We start from the raw sequence: 14,707 nt of genomic DNA on the forward strand, positions 1-14,707 counted from the left end.
CAGGGATATGTAGAGTGAGATGCGATACTGATGAGCCTTGTATAGGGTTTTCTGATAGCAGCTCAGACGGTATGGTTTGGATATGATATGAAGCTTATGGAATATATAAATAGATGTTTTATGATGAATTGAAACCAAGAGGACGCGCCTCTCTACTACTGAACAACAACAAAAGTCAAAGTCAATGCACTATATATATATGCATACCCAATTAGTTTACGTAATACATCGATAATTACCCGTTTTGCCACCTAGACGACACCCAAGCATAGCCAGACACATCTCGCTCGTCAATCATCAACATCATAATTCATCATCAATCATACTCTTCTCATTGATGTTATAGTCATCAGCCTCACATCCATCCATCCGAATATTTGACAAGCACTGATACGCCTTAGATTCTTCTGAAATGGACAACTCACCAACGTAAGCCCAGATCCAGCTCTCCCGCTGTTCCCCTTTGTTCAACTTGACTTTCGACTGATCATCCTCCTGCACACAGCGCTCTCTTCGAGAACTATGATGAAGACTTCAAGCAACTCCTGGCGAGCTTGAAGGGGAAGCTAGAGGGTGATGTAAAGCAGTTGAAGGGCGGTGAGCGATACAACACTGGTCTTACACGTTCATGATGGAGCGTCGCTGATTGCGCAGATTCATTTGCAGAACAACGTAAAGCTGCGCTCAAGAAGGTATCCGAGGAACTTGATGAGGCAGAAGAGATAGTGAGTGAGAATTACCGCTGTACATGCAGTTCATCGGAATGCTCATGCGCAATGTCATTTGTCGTTACAGGTCGCTCAGATGGAAGTGGAGCTCCCTTCAATGCCAATATCAATCCGACAGACATATCAAGGTAGATTGACAACATCCAAACAAGGGTTGGAGAGGGTCAAGAAGACTCTCGTAAGTCATAGTAGCCGACATGACTGTCGTCCCAGAAACTTAGCTTACACTGGCTGCTCTATAGAGAGACGTTCGATCGGAAAACCAACGTAGCGAATTGCTCTCTGGTCCAGGAGGATTCCCCAACTCCGATGACCCATATACCGACGACCCCTCGGCATACTCTGCTCGTACACGACTTTTACAAGGTACTGAGACCCTGGCAGATGGGTCAAGGAGGCTGGATAACGCCCATCGAATCGCGCTGGAGACCGAAGATGTTGGAGGGGAGATCTTGAGGAATCTTAGAGGGCAAAGAGAACAGATTGAACATACTAGAGATACTGTGAGTGCGACACGCACCTATACGCATGGAGGGATCAGGCATTTGGTCGGCATGGTCTTGTGTCTGTTACTAACATTTCGCCTTTCACAGCTCGTTCAAGCAGACTCATCTATTGACCGTGCCGCAGGTACTCTCAAAAAGATGATATTCAAGTGAGTTGCAAAGCAATCAGAATACTCGCTTACCCCCTCGCTGACTTCCTTTCTCTTAGGATGTATCAACAGAAGTTCCTTTCAGCAGGTATCATCATCGTCCTCGTACTGCTTATCTTTATCGTTCTATGGTCCAAATTGTTTCGATAGGTGAATTCAACAGGACAATCCTCATCCACCCAAGTTCTGTCGAGCAGCTCCAAACCAGATCAATCAAAGGACAGGTTGCATTGATCAAGTTCGGTACTCGACAATATACCCGTTGTACAAGTCAGCTCCCATAGTGATAGAAATCGAAATGTAACAATACGGATCTGGTCATGGAAGTTGTTCGAGTCACATCTACACTGACGTGTCGCACAGCTCTCAGAAGAAAGGAGGATCGTCCTTCCTTTGTTGGCAAGAACCCTTTGTACTGATAGTTCTTCGCTGAGATACTGACTATATAAGGCGGGCTCGGTTTATGGGACCATGACTAACCTTGCTACCTCTTGAATCCAATAACCATATCCACTGAGAGCAAACCATTGACCATTACACGCAAGATGCCCAAATTCGGGAGTACTTTACCAAAAATGGATGAGGTCTTCATGGCCCATCCCAGGCCAGAAGTCCTCAAAGTGGGTAGGATCTTACGCGTTCAATGTGCATGAGCTGACAGACGATGCAGGACCTAGTGGCCTCTCGCCGACTCCGAGCGATTGATATTCTCCAAAACCTGATCCCCGCCAAGATCACAACCGTCCAAGCGATCATCGATCAAGAAGAAGACCCTTCCTCACCTTTCTACAAAGGTCAGGTATTCGAGGTGGCTTATACCGATCCTAAGATCCTACAACCTTCTGAATTGATAGCTTCCGATGCTCATCCGAAGGGGGAAGGGGAACTAGGTAGCGAGAAATTGATCTTACCTCAGGATATCACCAAACCTGGACCGAACGACGGTGAAGGGGTAAGAATGGGTCCGCATTGGTTCGAGGTGGTTCGGGTAAACCCTGTTCAGGTGAAGTGTATGGAGATTGTTACCCGGTAAGTTCAAAAGAAAAGCGTTTATACAGGGTATGAGTGATTCTGATCTTGTCGTAGAGAGCTGGAAGATCTCCACATGCTCGCACAGGATCTCAAAGTATGGTTGGAGTTGGAAATCCCAGTGGTAGAAGATGGAAACTCGTTTGGTAAACTACCTTTTTGCATCACTCACAAAGAGCTGTGACTGACCACTATTTTATATCTAGGCGCCGACGTTCAAGCTCATTTGATCTCGCAATTGACCGACGCTTACAAAAAGTCCAACTCGATGCAGAATGGGGTGAGGGCGCATCATGGCGATCGATTGAAGTTGGCCATGGACTGGGCAAAGTATCCCAATTTCAAAGATTTCGCAGTGGGTATTGTCTTCGTCCTTGATCGGACTCGGCGTCTTCGCTTACTGATGATTGATTTATAACGCATAGGGAGCCATAGCCACGGTAAGGGGATGCTTTGCAATGAACTGATCCAGAGGTTCGGCTGATCATTCTGCGTCTTTCATCTAGAGCGATCGATTCGACCATTTCTTACTCCGATCATACCTCCGTTCGATTCTCACCTTGTATGGCGGGCTGTTGACCAAGTTCGAGAGAAATTGGGGCAAAGTCATCAACCCAAAGGGTAGCCATGAGACTGGAGGGATGTACTAGAGGAAAGTCAACAGGAGCATTCATCAATGATCAGTACACGAAATATCAGTCATGTGTTATCAATATGTACATCTTGTCGGATGACTCCTCATAAGTGACAGCGATCAGAATGTCCGCGTCGGAACGTCTGCAAAGAGACGTACTAGTCTACAAGGGAACAGACGTTAGTGGTACTGACTGAGCTTTCAACCCTCAGAATCGCATTCGGACTTCATGGATAGCGATCAGATAGCACAATCCCACCGAGTCGACCGTACACTGCTAAATCCAGCTCGTACGCATGCTGCCATCCAAAGATTAATGACCGAGAGTTCCCGAAAGCGTGATGATGATAGTGACATGAAGAGCATGCTAAGAAAAAACCGAATCTGAATCCCAACCAACCCGCCTGATCTAACCCCTTCCTCCGAAGCTAGACCAAGTTTATTTGATTTGTTTGATTATCCAGTTTAGTTCTTTCGTCGGAAAGAGCAGCCTGTGAATTCATGATCGAGTCAGATTATGCTAATCTAACCAACGAGGGACATGCTAAAAACTGTGAAAAACTCACCTTCAGTCAACTTGGCCTTACCACCGGTTGGTTGACAAAGGGCGGTAGCACATCCTTGGCATTGAACAACGGTGGAAGCGTGGGAGAAGACGGTGCTGTTGAATTGAGATGCATGTCAGCAACTTTGTCAAACTAGCAAAAAGGAAAGTGGAAGCGGAACATTGAGGGGGTAGACGGATGTGATATTTGCCACAGGTGAGCAGGATAAAGGGAACCTGACTTACGTGATGGCGAAACAACCTGGGCACTTGACATCCATGAAGAATGAGTTGGGCTCTGGTACAACCTTCTTGAGCTTGTGAGTTCGGGCTTGAACGTCAGCGGGTCTGTTGAGGAGGTCAAGGGCGAGAACCTATTGCGGAGATGAGTTAGCGCTGCTTCCTATTACATATCGGGCATGTATGGATGAGATCGGTGGTGCTAGCTGTGACATCCCTCTCCCTCCTATCCAAAACCATCTGCTGATCGCTGAAACCGAATGATCCTGCCCACCGATAAAGATCATGGAGATTGAGTATCCACCGACACCACCGACACTGTGGTTAAAGTGATCTTTCCTATCCAACCAAAATTTGCAATCCCAATATCCCGATCGAGCCTCCTATTACACCAAAACTACCTGATACACCTTCCAGATCACTGTTCTAGCCATCATATCCACTAGAATAGCCAAGCAACTAATCCTCACAGCTAGCACCACCGATCCCATCACGACCTGATAGTCCACACGACCACTCCAGTCGATGACTTACCATTTTGATTATTTATAACTGTTTTGGGTTTGTTGAAAAGCTGAGAGTCTACGTATGGATATCGCAAGAATGTCGATAATTGACGAGACCTGCGTAGATGATTTTATTTAAGGTGTAAAGGTGATGAGAGATGAAGGATGGTGAATCGTATAACTAGGTGGTGGCAAACGATATCAACGATGAAAAAGGATCGAACAGTAGCACCAGTAGAGGTAGCACACCATACCACCATACCACCATACCACCGTAGCACCCTACACCATACAACCACACACTAATACTCAAAGTGGCAGATTCCACTCAAAGATCCTGAAAAGACGTAATATCATATCACCGATATAAGACCATTGTGGCAGTGAGCTACGGTGACAGTTCATAGTGACTTACCCTCCACTCTTTGCTTAAATCCGATACGAGGCTATCTTTATCACCGACGCTCTCGATTTGGCCTGAGCGACATATTCAATGAGCGATCTATGCATCGCTATAAGCATAAGTTATGGATATACAACAACAAAGATAGAAAAATGCAAGTTGCAAGAGCGAGAATTGCGTCAACCGAGGTATCACGAGCCAACACATGAATTATACAAGTTGACCTCAACTTAACGACTTGACACCTTTGGAACCTACAGCTACATCTGCAGCACGACCGTTCCCAACCAGCTTCTTGTGACTGGCAAGCTGTCGTTTCCTTTCGGTGGAGAAGGTTTCCGTGTGAGACTTCTTCTCCGCCCGACGAGACTGGGGAAATACAAATGCAATCAGCAATGTCACATATACGAAAGAGTTTCGAATCAATTGACTGCCAGTTACTCACCGCTCGTTCAGCTTTAACTGCAGCCTTTCTTGCTTTCTTTTCCTCAGCTAATTCACCTTTGGGTCGAGCAACGGTCACTCTAGGCGCCTCTCGTTCAGTCTCAGAGCCGGAATCGGTCTCGTCTCCATCTTCTTGCTGATCTTCTGTCTGCGCAGCGGCGGCGGCAGCAGCAGCAGCTTTTTGCTCCGCTCGAGCTTTCATTTGCGCGGCATTGCGAGAGCGGATCATACCGGGATGATTCTCGGTATTGGTGTAAGTTGCTGAATGGCAGGTCAGCAAACAAGAGCATCGTCAGGATGTCAAGTCAACTTACACAGTATAGTCTGTACATCCCACTTCCCTTCCTCGGGCTGTTCAACTCGTTCTCTGGGCTCCTTCTTGACTTTCTCTCGGGTTTTGCCATTTTCACGATCTTCTTTCTCGATCTGCAGGATTCTCCTCCTGTTCTCCTCTTTGATATCATCTTCGCCATCGATAGCTGCTCGAAGGACACCGAATCGCTCGGTACCCGTGAGACCGGTACCACCCAATGCAGGTCGCATTCTACGACCCACCACCTCGTAATTTTCCAGGAAATCATCCATGATCTCCTCGAAATCGTCTCGCGTGACCTCAGGAGGACCGCCAGCGGCCTTGGCGGCGTGGGAGGCAAGGGAGAATCGAGATGAAACGGAGAAGTTGGAGGTGGCGACGGAGGCGGTACCGTCGTCAGAATAGTCTTCGTATTCTTCTTCCTCTTCTTCTTCGTCATCATAAAGGTAGTCCATTTCGATCTAACCTTGGAATTAGCAATCTGGCAGTGGTATGAGTTTGACTTGCTCACCTTGTCAAACCTATCATCCAAGTCTCGTAGTCCCTGTGTCCTAAACATGCTGGAACTGCTCATACTCATACCAGAAGCATCACTAGGTCCTCTTTTCCCTCTTCTCTTCTTTCCTCCCGCTACCATCATATCATCAAAGTTGCTAGCAAGCGATCCAACAGTATCTGCCATTTCGGATCTTTCTTCGGGATCGACATCGGAAACTTGATCTGGTAAAGCGGCCTGTTCACGCTTGAAAGCCTTGAATCTATCTTCCCAGGTCTCTTCTTTCCCTTCGGCTTGAGCTGCAGGGCCTTCGTCTACACCCCATTCCCTAAACTCCCAAGAGACCTCTTCCTCTTCATCCCTTTCTCCATCATGGACCAATTCATCGAACCATCCCTCTTCTTCCCCCTCGTCATCAACGAAAGCGTCATCTTCGAGCGCTTCCAAGACTTGACGAAGATGCGGGTCCATATCAGGTTGCAATCCTCGTAACTCTCTAGGTATAGCTTCTCCTCTGTTCTGAGCTTCGTGAACCGATATCTGCTCTCTACTGGGCAGTACATCTTGAGGCAGTAGATCGAACATGTCGTCTTCTTTCGCCTTGCCTTTACCCTTTCCCGTTGACTTCATCCCTCGAGCTACACCTGAACCTCTTGGTGCGGCGATCAAGAATGAGTCAAAGCCGCCATTACCGACCGTCTTCAAGTGTGACATGTAGTCGTAGGAGGAGTCATCGTATGTGATACCGTACATGGCTGCTTCACCTTCATTCTTTCGGATGGCGGATTGGTCTACTGTTTTCTCCAGATCGGCCAGTGTTATCTCGGCCTGGACGCAAGGAGGAGGAGTGTCAGTGGACTGATGCTTTTTGCCTCATAAGTTTCAGCTGCTCACCTTTTTGCCCGTCTCGTTACTCCTATTCATGGGCTTAAACACCCTCTGACTCGCTTCGGGATCATTGATGAGGGGATCCTGCTGAGAACGGTGGACGAGCTGGAAATGCTGGGCATTGGGCTGCCTGAAGATGGATTTCTTGGGTGGCATGGTGGGATTGCGTTTTGTGAGACTATGAGGTGTTGGTCCAGATGATGTTGAGAAGTAGAGAGAATTACCTATCGATGAGGACTTGATGGGTGGTGTTGTTGAAATGTTGAGATTGGAATTGAAGTTGAAATTTTGCTTCCGTCGGATGTCAGTCACTCGAGTCCCCGTCGAAAAGTCGAAAGAGTGTGTCGCCGCTACTGACATCCTGAGCAAGATATCTCTCATCTTCCCCCTTCTTGGTTCGCATCCATATCCATACCATTGAATTACTCTGCAAGCCTCAGCAATCAAAAGATCTGCCAATTCAGATAGCTACTCTACCCAATCTTACAATCAATCACCAATCACCAAAAATGTCTTCTCTTTTCGGTTCCTCTGGTGCGACTCCCGGTTAGTCTCTTGGATTCCACCGCATTCGCACTGAACATATCTTCCGGACAATCGCTGATGGGCTTCCACTCGCAGATATGGCTGCTCGAAAGGAGCAAATGAAGCAATCGATTCAACAAGAGGTGTGTTGCAGAGACCACGATATCCCAATTTTCCATCTATACCTATTTTGGTGAGAAATCGACGATCGCAGGAGCTGACTGTGATATATCTAGCTCGCCATTGCCAACGCCCAACAATTGATCAACAAGATCAATGAGAACGTGAGTATCATCAATTCTGGGGTAGAGACTTGCCGCTGATAAGTTCGCTTTAGTGCTTCGCCAAATGTATCTCTAAACCATCCACCTCACTCACATCGTCTCAGGAGGTGAGTATTCTGTCTCATAAGTGTAGCTCAATCACTGACTTTGCCTACTCAGACATGCTTATCCCAATGTATGTCCCTCTACATGGCCGCCTTCGATCAAGTCTCTCGATCTTACGTGTCAAGAATATCGAAAGAGCGAGGAGCTGCTCCCGGTATTGGTCTTTAGAAACTGTAGCATAATCACGACACTGAAACTGGAAGTGACACAAGGCAGAATGTATCTACACAACTCAATGCATCATATGAAACAGACTGATCACTACAACAATCTCTACTCATCATCCTCGTCTTCATCATCGTCTCCACCCTCTTCTCGCCAGACCTGGTAGACTTTTCTCCTATTGCTCTCTCCGGCCTTTTCGTTGGAAGCGGCTTCAAACATCCTCTTCAGGAGCCCACTCCGGAGGGCAGTAGGATTTGACCTTTCCGATTGTCCTTCTTCACCCACACATGAGTGCATGACGATATGAGCGTACATCGAGTCTGCTTTTTTGGATCGTTTGGACGGCCTCTCCGCGTCTCGCTCGACAGCAATGGAAGAAGATGCGAGGGTAAGAGACTCGAGGAGTGGGGTGAACACGGAAGACATCAGACGAGTGTGTACGGTAGAGGTGGAGGTGCGGGTGAGAAGAGTTATGTGAGGTTCGAGGATAGCAATGAGAGGGCAGGCGGCCTAAAGCAGCGTAGCAAATGAGTGATCTGATCATGCTTACACCGATTCGCATGATACATACCTGAGAGTCGACTTCAGGCAGCGCCAGAGTTTTGTTCAGCTCGTCCAGGTAAATATCAGCGATGTGATTGGCAATGGAAGTTGGGACTCTTCGGTCTTCCCATCTGCAATGAAATAGGAAGTTAGTGGCTACTCCTAATCAAGTATATGTGTCAGAGTACTCACGTCATCGGACCGCCATTCTTTGTCAATATCCTATTCACAGCGACTACAGCGTCCTTCTCCCACTTCTCCCTCGCCAGTAATCGGAATGTAGCATTAACGTATTTTCGCATGAGCAGATAATATTTGTCCATCCTGCAGCACCGAAAATGTGAGCTGGCAGCCTACCAGAGTGGAACTCTGACTCACCTCAGTCTGTCAATTCCCGCCCATTCTCGCACTATCGAATCCCAAAATCCCTCCAAGAAAGCTACACTCGCTTCGAATCGATCCTCGGGGGAGGCTGATTTGGGTTTTATCTGAAGCAGTAGTTCGGCAAGGTCGGCAGCAAGAGCCTGCTGCACCAATGGTTTGTCCGACATCCAAAAGCCTAACAAAATGATTAGCTCGGCACGTCTGCTTGCTATGCACGAGATGCCCACAATAGAAGAGACCTTTCCACAACTTTGCCATTTCAGCGTCATCTAACCTGACATAGGAGCTCGATTCGCCCTCCGTATCACCTCCCTGGGATAAGAAGGCGACAAGACCTGCGATTGCCCTATCCCTAACTTTCTTATCTGTGGTTCGCAAGGTCTTCATTAGCTTGCAGCAACTAAAGTACGCAACAGAGCCACTTGACTCACCTGTATGAGCGAGCTGTTTTCCAAGAGGCATCGCAGCTTCTGGCTTGCTGTCCTCCACAGGTGCCGCTCGAGACTTTCCTTTGCGTGATACAGCTGCTGGCATTGTGTAGCAGTCCTATCCTTGTAGTTGTTGGTCCTGAGTGAATCGATAATGGATCAAGCAAGGCGAATGAATTAGAGTGCTCTGAAGTTGAAGATGGGGGAATATAGATGTCAACAGACGGTGAATTCGAATTCTCGAACTCTTGAATTCAACTTTTTGTATGGTGAATGAATGTAAGTCACGTGACATATACATCAACCAGCCAGCATTGCTACTAAAGGGATGATAACCAACATTGATGATCATTCATCTCGTCTCGTCTCGTCTCATCTTTCTTCGGTCTTCTCTTCTCGTCATTTCCTCTTATCGATCGAACTCACAAGTAGAGATCAACGTGTAGCAGTCAAAATGGGAAAGAAGAAGAGAACTCAAGCCTTTGTGGGTATTGAATACTTCGCATTGTAGCGCTGCGAAACGCTGATTGTGTTGCTGTCATGTCAGGTCATCAAACCATGGTGTTGGTATTGCGAGAGAGAATTCGAGGATGATAAAGGTAGGTCGGATTGTCTCACAACATCAGCTTACGATTGCCAGTCCTGCTACAGCATCAGAAATCGAAACACTTCAAGTGTCAGCTATGCCCAAGGAAGTTGAATGTGAGTAATGATCATCATGGAACACAGCTGATATAGTAGACCGCCGGTGGTCTGATGGTGCACAGTCAACAGGTACATAAATGTGACCCCGAGCCGTAAGTCCCTCGTCGCTTGGATGAAGCTTACAGTACAAGTCTCACGAACACACTGCCCGGTCGAGATGGATACGATATCGAGATCTTCGGTATGGAAGGTGTACCGGAGAATGCTGTTGCGGAATGGAAATCGAGGAAGGAAGCAGAAGCAGGTACAGCTGCCATGGCGGCAGCAGCGGCCGCTTCCAGACCACGACAATCCTACACTGTCATACCCGAAGCAGATTTGCAAGCAGCTTTGGAGCAACATAAGAAGTTGATGGCGGCGAGAAACAACCCTGCGCCTATACCAACGTTCCCACCTTTCGGTGCTGCTCCGCCTCAGTTCCCGGCTGGGTAAGTCTTGATGATGAGATTCTAGAGCTGACAGAAAGCTTTCCTCCTACCATGCCACCTGGATTCCCCGGCATGCCACCGCCAACGATGGCACCAGGAGGTATCCCACCCTTTGCGTGAGTTGATCTTAGGATATTCGCGCGCTGACAATCAGTCCTCCACCCGGTTTCCGACCACCTTTCCCACCTGTTGGCGTTCCTCCATTCCCTCCTATATCGAACTCGCCTATTCCAATGGGCTCGCCTGCTGGTCTGCCTGGAGTACCACCTACGCCACCTACGTTCGTTCCTCAAACTTCGACCCCAGTTCCCGTCCAGCCTGTCGAAGTGTTGCCACCGAAGGATGGTGTCATGTGGCCAGATGCAACTGCTTCACCCGTGAGTGACCCACTTGTAATCATCGAAGTACCACTCTGACCCTTCCTCCTTAGGCTGAAAAACGAGCGCAACAACCTCGGTACCGTTACACATCCCCAACACCTGATGGCGAGACGGAGGAGGGCAGCGGTGTTGGAAAGAAGAGAAAGGCAGCGGCAGATTTCCTGTAACCTATCTATTTGCGCATGGACCGAGTGTAACAATGAAGAATCCTCATTTGGACGATCTGCAACGACTGAAACAGCAGCGGACCTCATATATATCATCAAAACCGGGTTACTGTAAGAGTTTGACCATGTTACTACATTCATGCGTGTTCCTCAACACTGTGTATCGCATCCCATATCACAAGCCTAGATGGCGCAACACGTATTGTGTCACGAGGGTGACCTCGGTGACAGCTACTTCCTGTACATTCGCATTCATGCCAGGACAGCATCAGGCGAGATGGAGGTCATGAATGATTTGGGTTGTCCTTCTTCAAGCACTAACAATATTTGTGCGTGTTCCATTGATGACATAAAGCTGCAGCGTTCTGTAGATCAGATGGGGCGAGAATCGCGCACGAGATGACAGGTGGTGGTCACCTGCGTCGCTAAAGCGATGACCCCATCGAGGAGCACCGATCGGTGCTCTGTTGATCTGGTCAAGATATTGTTAGAGCCAGTTAAGCAATCCAAGACAAGTCGACAGCACAATGCGATACATTCATATATAAATCATTTCTAGAAAGTGAAGAAACTAGTTACAACGCTCCGCCTGCAATTGACCTACTCTTGCATTCGTCTGAATGTCTCGCCAATCTCGTTATATAGCTGGTCGAATTTACCTTGGATATCTTGCTCGCTTTGAGTGTTGGGAGACTCGAACTTCATTTGGGAAAGCTTGTACATCACATCGGCAGCGGAATCTCGTACCTGTACAATGTCAGCAAAATTCTTCTAAGATCCATGACTCACCTTTGCAAAAGTCATGTCGCTGGTCTCGACAGCTCGTTGAGATTGGTCGTAGAATGCAACAAAGTTCTTCAACATTCCTGAGGTTTTGTAGAACGGACAGTATCGATCGTACTCGGAGATACCATTTTGTTGAAGGAAGTCATCCTACGCATAATCAGCTTCATCCCTTTGTAGTCAACTCACCTTGAGCATTCGAGCGACTTCCAAAGTAATCTTGTCACTTTCACCCAAAGCACTCTTTCCGACAAGCTGGACAATTTCGGCCAAATCTTGCTCCTTTTGGAGGATTTCCTTGGCTCTAGTTCGCAAGTCAATGAATCCGGGGTTGCTCTTTTCGTAGTGGGAGTCGAGAACCTTGAGATATTTGGAGTAGGACACATTCCAGTCAACCGAAGGGAAATGTTTACGTTGAGCCAAAGCTTTGGATAAACCCCAGAAGACCTGCACGATACCGAGAGTTGCACTGGTGACTGGATCGGAGAAATCACCACCGGGAGGAGAGACAGCACCGACGATAGAGACGGTACCCTGTCTGACAGGGTTACCGAGACAAGTGACTTTACCAGCTCGCTCGTAGAAACTGGCAAGTTTGGCACCGAGATAAGCGGGGTAACCAGAATCCGCAGGCATTTCAGCCAAACGACCAGAGATTTCTCGCAACGCTTCGGCCCATCGAGAGGTGGAATCGGCCATCATGGCGACGTTGTTACCTTGATCTCGGAAGTATTCCGACAAGGTGATACCAGTGTAAATGGAAGCTTCACGAGCAGCGACAGGCATGTTGGAGGTGTTGGCGACAAGCGCGGTACGTTTCATGATGGGTTCTTCTCGACCATCTCGCTCGAGGGTGAGTTCGGGGAACTGCTCGACGTTAGCGAAAATTAAAAAGATGTTGACATTGCACTCACATCGGCCAATACCTCAGCCATTTCTAGGAAAAAGGATCAGCAAGTAGTCGGTGTTTGATGCAACGGTAAGAACTCACCATTACCACGTTCACCACAACCGACGTAGATAATGATATCGGAGTTGGAGAATTTGGACAAGGCTTGACTCTACGAAATGGTCAGTCAATCCTTGAAAGGCTCGTGCAATACGTACGATAACGGTTTTACCACTATTTCGGAATGGTCAGCTTATCTCACGCCTCCCGTATTATGACACTTACCATCCGAAAGCACCAGGAATAGCAGTAGTACCACCTTGGACACAAGGGAACAAAGCGTCCAATACCCGTTGTCCGGTAAACAAGGGATACGAGGCGGTCTCCTTTTGAGCCACAGGCCTAGGAGCTCTGACAGGCCAGAGTTGCATCATTGTGTGCTGAGTGGTCTTGCCTTGGAACTCGGTTTCAAGCACGACGTCCTAGACGAGGGATCAGCGATGGAAATTGGTTCATTGAACGGTGAACTCACTTCGACGGTATAACTACCTTTCTCTGCGATTCGAGTGATAGTTCCCATAGCCCGAGGAGGGAGCATGATCTTGTGGTTGTCCACGAGGGAGTTCTCGTAAACGCTACCGAAGATGTCACCCCCGGATAAGTGGTCACCGACGCCGAAGGAAGCGGGGTTGAAATCCCATTTGATCTCTCTGCTCAGAGACTCGGTGTTGATACCACCTGAGGATTGACGTCAGCAACGAATGACGGAGTTCAATCAGAGCGGACTCACGAGGAATGTAGATACTTTGAGATTTCTCTTGAATAGACTTCAAAGGACGTTGAATACCACTGCGCCAAGATTAGCTCTGACCAGGTTTTTGGGCATGATATACTCACTCATAAATGTTCGTCATGAGACCTGTATCGATATCAGCATTGAACATCAATCATATTTAGCTCGATCGGTCACTCACCAGGTCCAAGCTCCACACTCAATGGTTTACCTGTTCTCAATACTGGATCACCTACGGTGACACCAGATGTCTCTTCGTAGACTTGGATGGTAGCTCGATCGGCCTCGATACGAATGACCTCTACGGGTGGATGTGTCAGAGCAATCACTATCGTCTTTGGGCATTTGCTCACCTCCGACCAGTTCGTCGTGTCCTACTCGGACCAACTCGTACATTGCACATCCCCGCATGTTCTCACCGATAACGACGGGACCGGACACGCTGAGTACTCGATAAGCCGTGGGTTGTTGCGTCTCAGGAGAAGAAGCGACTCACGAGTAGACCGAACCGAACATCCTCTCACGTTCCTCATCCCGGACCTATACAAAGGAAGACGGTTAAGACATTTGCCATCCCCTGGTTGAGCCCAAGGTACTCACTTTTGGGAGATCCCGCTTAGCTCTGTCCATTGCACCGGCCTATAGGAAACAAGTCGATTTTGGTTCAGTCAGCATAGGTTGCGATTACGCTGTGGGTGAAAGACAGAACATACCATGTTGAAGTGTGTGATCTAGAGAGATTAGAAGTTGATGATAGTAATCAAGGTGATCCCTGAGAAAGCGAATGCGATATGACACCGACACAGCACGATGTAGTTGTCTTTGTTCTTGCTCTCCGCAATGAGCTGCTGGAGGGAGGAGAGGAGAGGAGAGGAGACGGTAATGTGTGTGATGAGTATAAGTGCACCAGAAGGAGAGTCGAGTGAGAGTCAACTGAAGTGAGTAAATGGCAATAGCATCAATGGGTGTCCATGTACATGCACTGTCATCATCATCATCATCATATCATATGCACACATGTATATATACCGTTGATAACAGGATACCTAAGATGGGAGCACGTGGCAACGGCCGACTGCCTTGGCGCTATTCAATAAATCCACGTCACTATCCTCTTCACCACGCATCCTTTTTTACGTAATTTTGAATCGATTGTATTTGTATGTTGACGAGCAGTGACCACCACCATCATCATCATCATCATCATCCTTGTCGTCTCGAATAATGTTGACGTGCTCTGATATTACT

At 47.8% G+C, this 14,707-nt stretch overlaps 8 protein-coding genes across 8 annotated transcripts; 4 read left to right on the top strand and 4 right to left on the bottom strand.

Moving 5' to 3' along the window:
* Positions 1 to 412: 412 nt before the first annotated feature.
* I302_108963 (uncharacterized protein) lies at positions 413 to 1,533 on the top strand (the record flags this gene model as incomplete). The annotated part of the gene is made up of 7 exons (XM_019194690.1): positions 413 to 429; positions 506 to 597; positions 667 to 725; positions 796 to 906; positions 971 to 1,231; positions 1,322 to 1,383; positions 1,443 to 1,533. The coding sequence occupies 7 exons, from the start codon at positions 413 to 415 to the stop codon at positions 1,531 to 1,533; spliced, it is 693 nt and encodes a 230-aa protein (XP_019043526.1).
* A 395-nt stretch (positions 1,534 to 1,928) lies between these two features.
* Positions 1,929 to 3,062, top strand: I302_108964 (uncharacterized protein; the record flags this gene model as incomplete). The annotated part of the gene is made up of 6 exons (XM_019194691.1): positions 1,929 to 2,003; positions 2,054 to 2,412; positions 2,470 to 2,558; positions 2,619 to 2,767; positions 2,838 to 2,852; positions 2,919 to 3,062. 6 exons carry the CDS (start codon positions 1,929 to 1,931, stop codon positions 3,060 to 3,062), a joined length of 831 nt encoding a protein of 276 aa, XP_019043527.1.
* A 449-nt stretch (positions 3,063 to 3,511) lies between these two features.
* I302_108965 (40S ribosomal protein S27) lies at positions 3,512 to 7,036 on the bottom strand (the record flags this gene model as incomplete). Its single annotated transcript, XM_019194692.1, has 8 exons — positions 3,512 to 3,537; positions 3,613 to 3,707; positions 3,837 to 3,964; positions 4,998 to 5,108; positions 5,185 to 5,444; positions 5,498 to 5,957; positions 6,008 to 6,820; positions 6,887 to 7,036. The coding sequence occupies 8 exons, from the start codon at positions 7,034 to 7,036 to the stop codon at positions 3,512 to 3,514; spliced, it is 2,043 nt and encodes a 680-aa protein (XP_019043528.1).
* A 353-nt stretch (positions 7,037 to 7,389) lies between these two features.
* On the top strand, positions 7,390 to 7,962 carry I302_108966 (mitochondrial import inner membrane translocase subunit TIM13; the record flags this gene model as incomplete). Its single annotated transcript, XM_019194693.1, has 5 exons — positions 7,390 to 7,426; positions 7,502 to 7,548; positions 7,642 to 7,689; positions 7,743 to 7,796; positions 7,849 to 7,962. The coding sequence occupies 5 exons, from the start codon at positions 7,390 to 7,392 to the stop codon at positions 7,960 to 7,962; spliced, it is 300 nt and encodes a 99-aa protein (XP_019043529.1).
* A 105-nt stretch (positions 7,963 to 8,067) lies between these two features.
* Positions 8,068 to 9,420, bottom strand: I302_108967 (uncharacterized protein; the record flags this gene model as incomplete). Its single annotated transcript, XM_019194694.1, has 6 exons — positions 8,068 to 8,469; positions 8,531 to 8,633; positions 8,695 to 8,826; positions 8,881 to 9,061; positions 9,114 to 9,251; positions 9,318 to 9,420. The coding sequence occupies 6 exons, from the start codon at positions 9,418 to 9,420 to the stop codon at positions 8,068 to 8,070; spliced, it is 1,059 nt and encodes a 352-aa protein (XP_019043530.1).
* Positions 9,421 to 9,768: 348 nt separating this feature from the next.
* Positions 9,769 to 10,994, top strand: I302_108968 (uncharacterized protein; the record flags this gene model as incomplete). Its single annotated transcript, XM_065870766.1, has 6 exons — positions 9,769 to 9,798; positions 9,862 to 9,913; positions 9,966 to 10,016; positions 10,138 to 10,447; positions 10,602 to 10,824; positions 10,878 to 10,994. The coding sequence occupies 6 exons, from the start codon at positions 9,769 to 9,771 to the stop codon at positions 10,992 to 10,994; spliced, it is 783 nt and encodes a 260-aa protein (XP_065726838.1).
* A 600-nt stretch (positions 10,995 to 11,594) lies between these two features.
* I302_108969 (uncharacterized protein) lies at positions 11,595 to 11,858 on the bottom strand (the record flags this gene model as incomplete). Its single annotated transcript, XM_065870767.1, has 2 exons — positions 11,595 to 11,741; positions 11,784 to 11,858. 2 exons carry the CDS (start codon positions 11,856 to 11,858, stop codon positions 11,595 to 11,597), a joined length of 222 nt encoding a protein of 73 aa, XP_065726839.1.
* A 99-nt stretch (positions 11,859 to 11,957) lies between these two features.
* On the bottom strand, positions 11,958 to 14,089 carry I302_108970 (V-type proton ATPase catalytic subunit A; the record flags this gene model as incomplete). Its single annotated transcript, XM_019194696.2, has 12 exons — positions 11,958 to 12,644; positions 12,692 to 12,714; positions 12,769 to 12,838; positions 12,885 to 12,900; positions 12,952 to 13,148; positions 13,199 to 13,404; positions 13,457 to 13,515; positions 13,564 to 13,585; positions 13,641 to 13,760; positions 13,813 to 13,901; positions 13,956 to 13,999; positions 14,060 to 14,089. 12 exons carry the CDS (start codon positions 14,087 to 14,089, stop codon positions 11,958 to 11,960), a joined length of 1,563 nt encoding a protein of 520 aa, XP_019043532.2.
* Positions 14,090 to 14,707: the final 618 nt, after the last annotated feature.

The sequence above is a fragment of the Kwoniella bestiolae genome, chromosome 8, assembly GCF_000512585.2.
Source record: "Kwoniella bestiolae CBS 10118 chromosome 8, complete sequence".
Taxonomy (NCBI): Eukaryota; Fungi; Basidiomycota; class Tremellomycetes; order Tremellales; family Cryptococcaceae; genus Kwoniella; species Kwoniella bestiolae.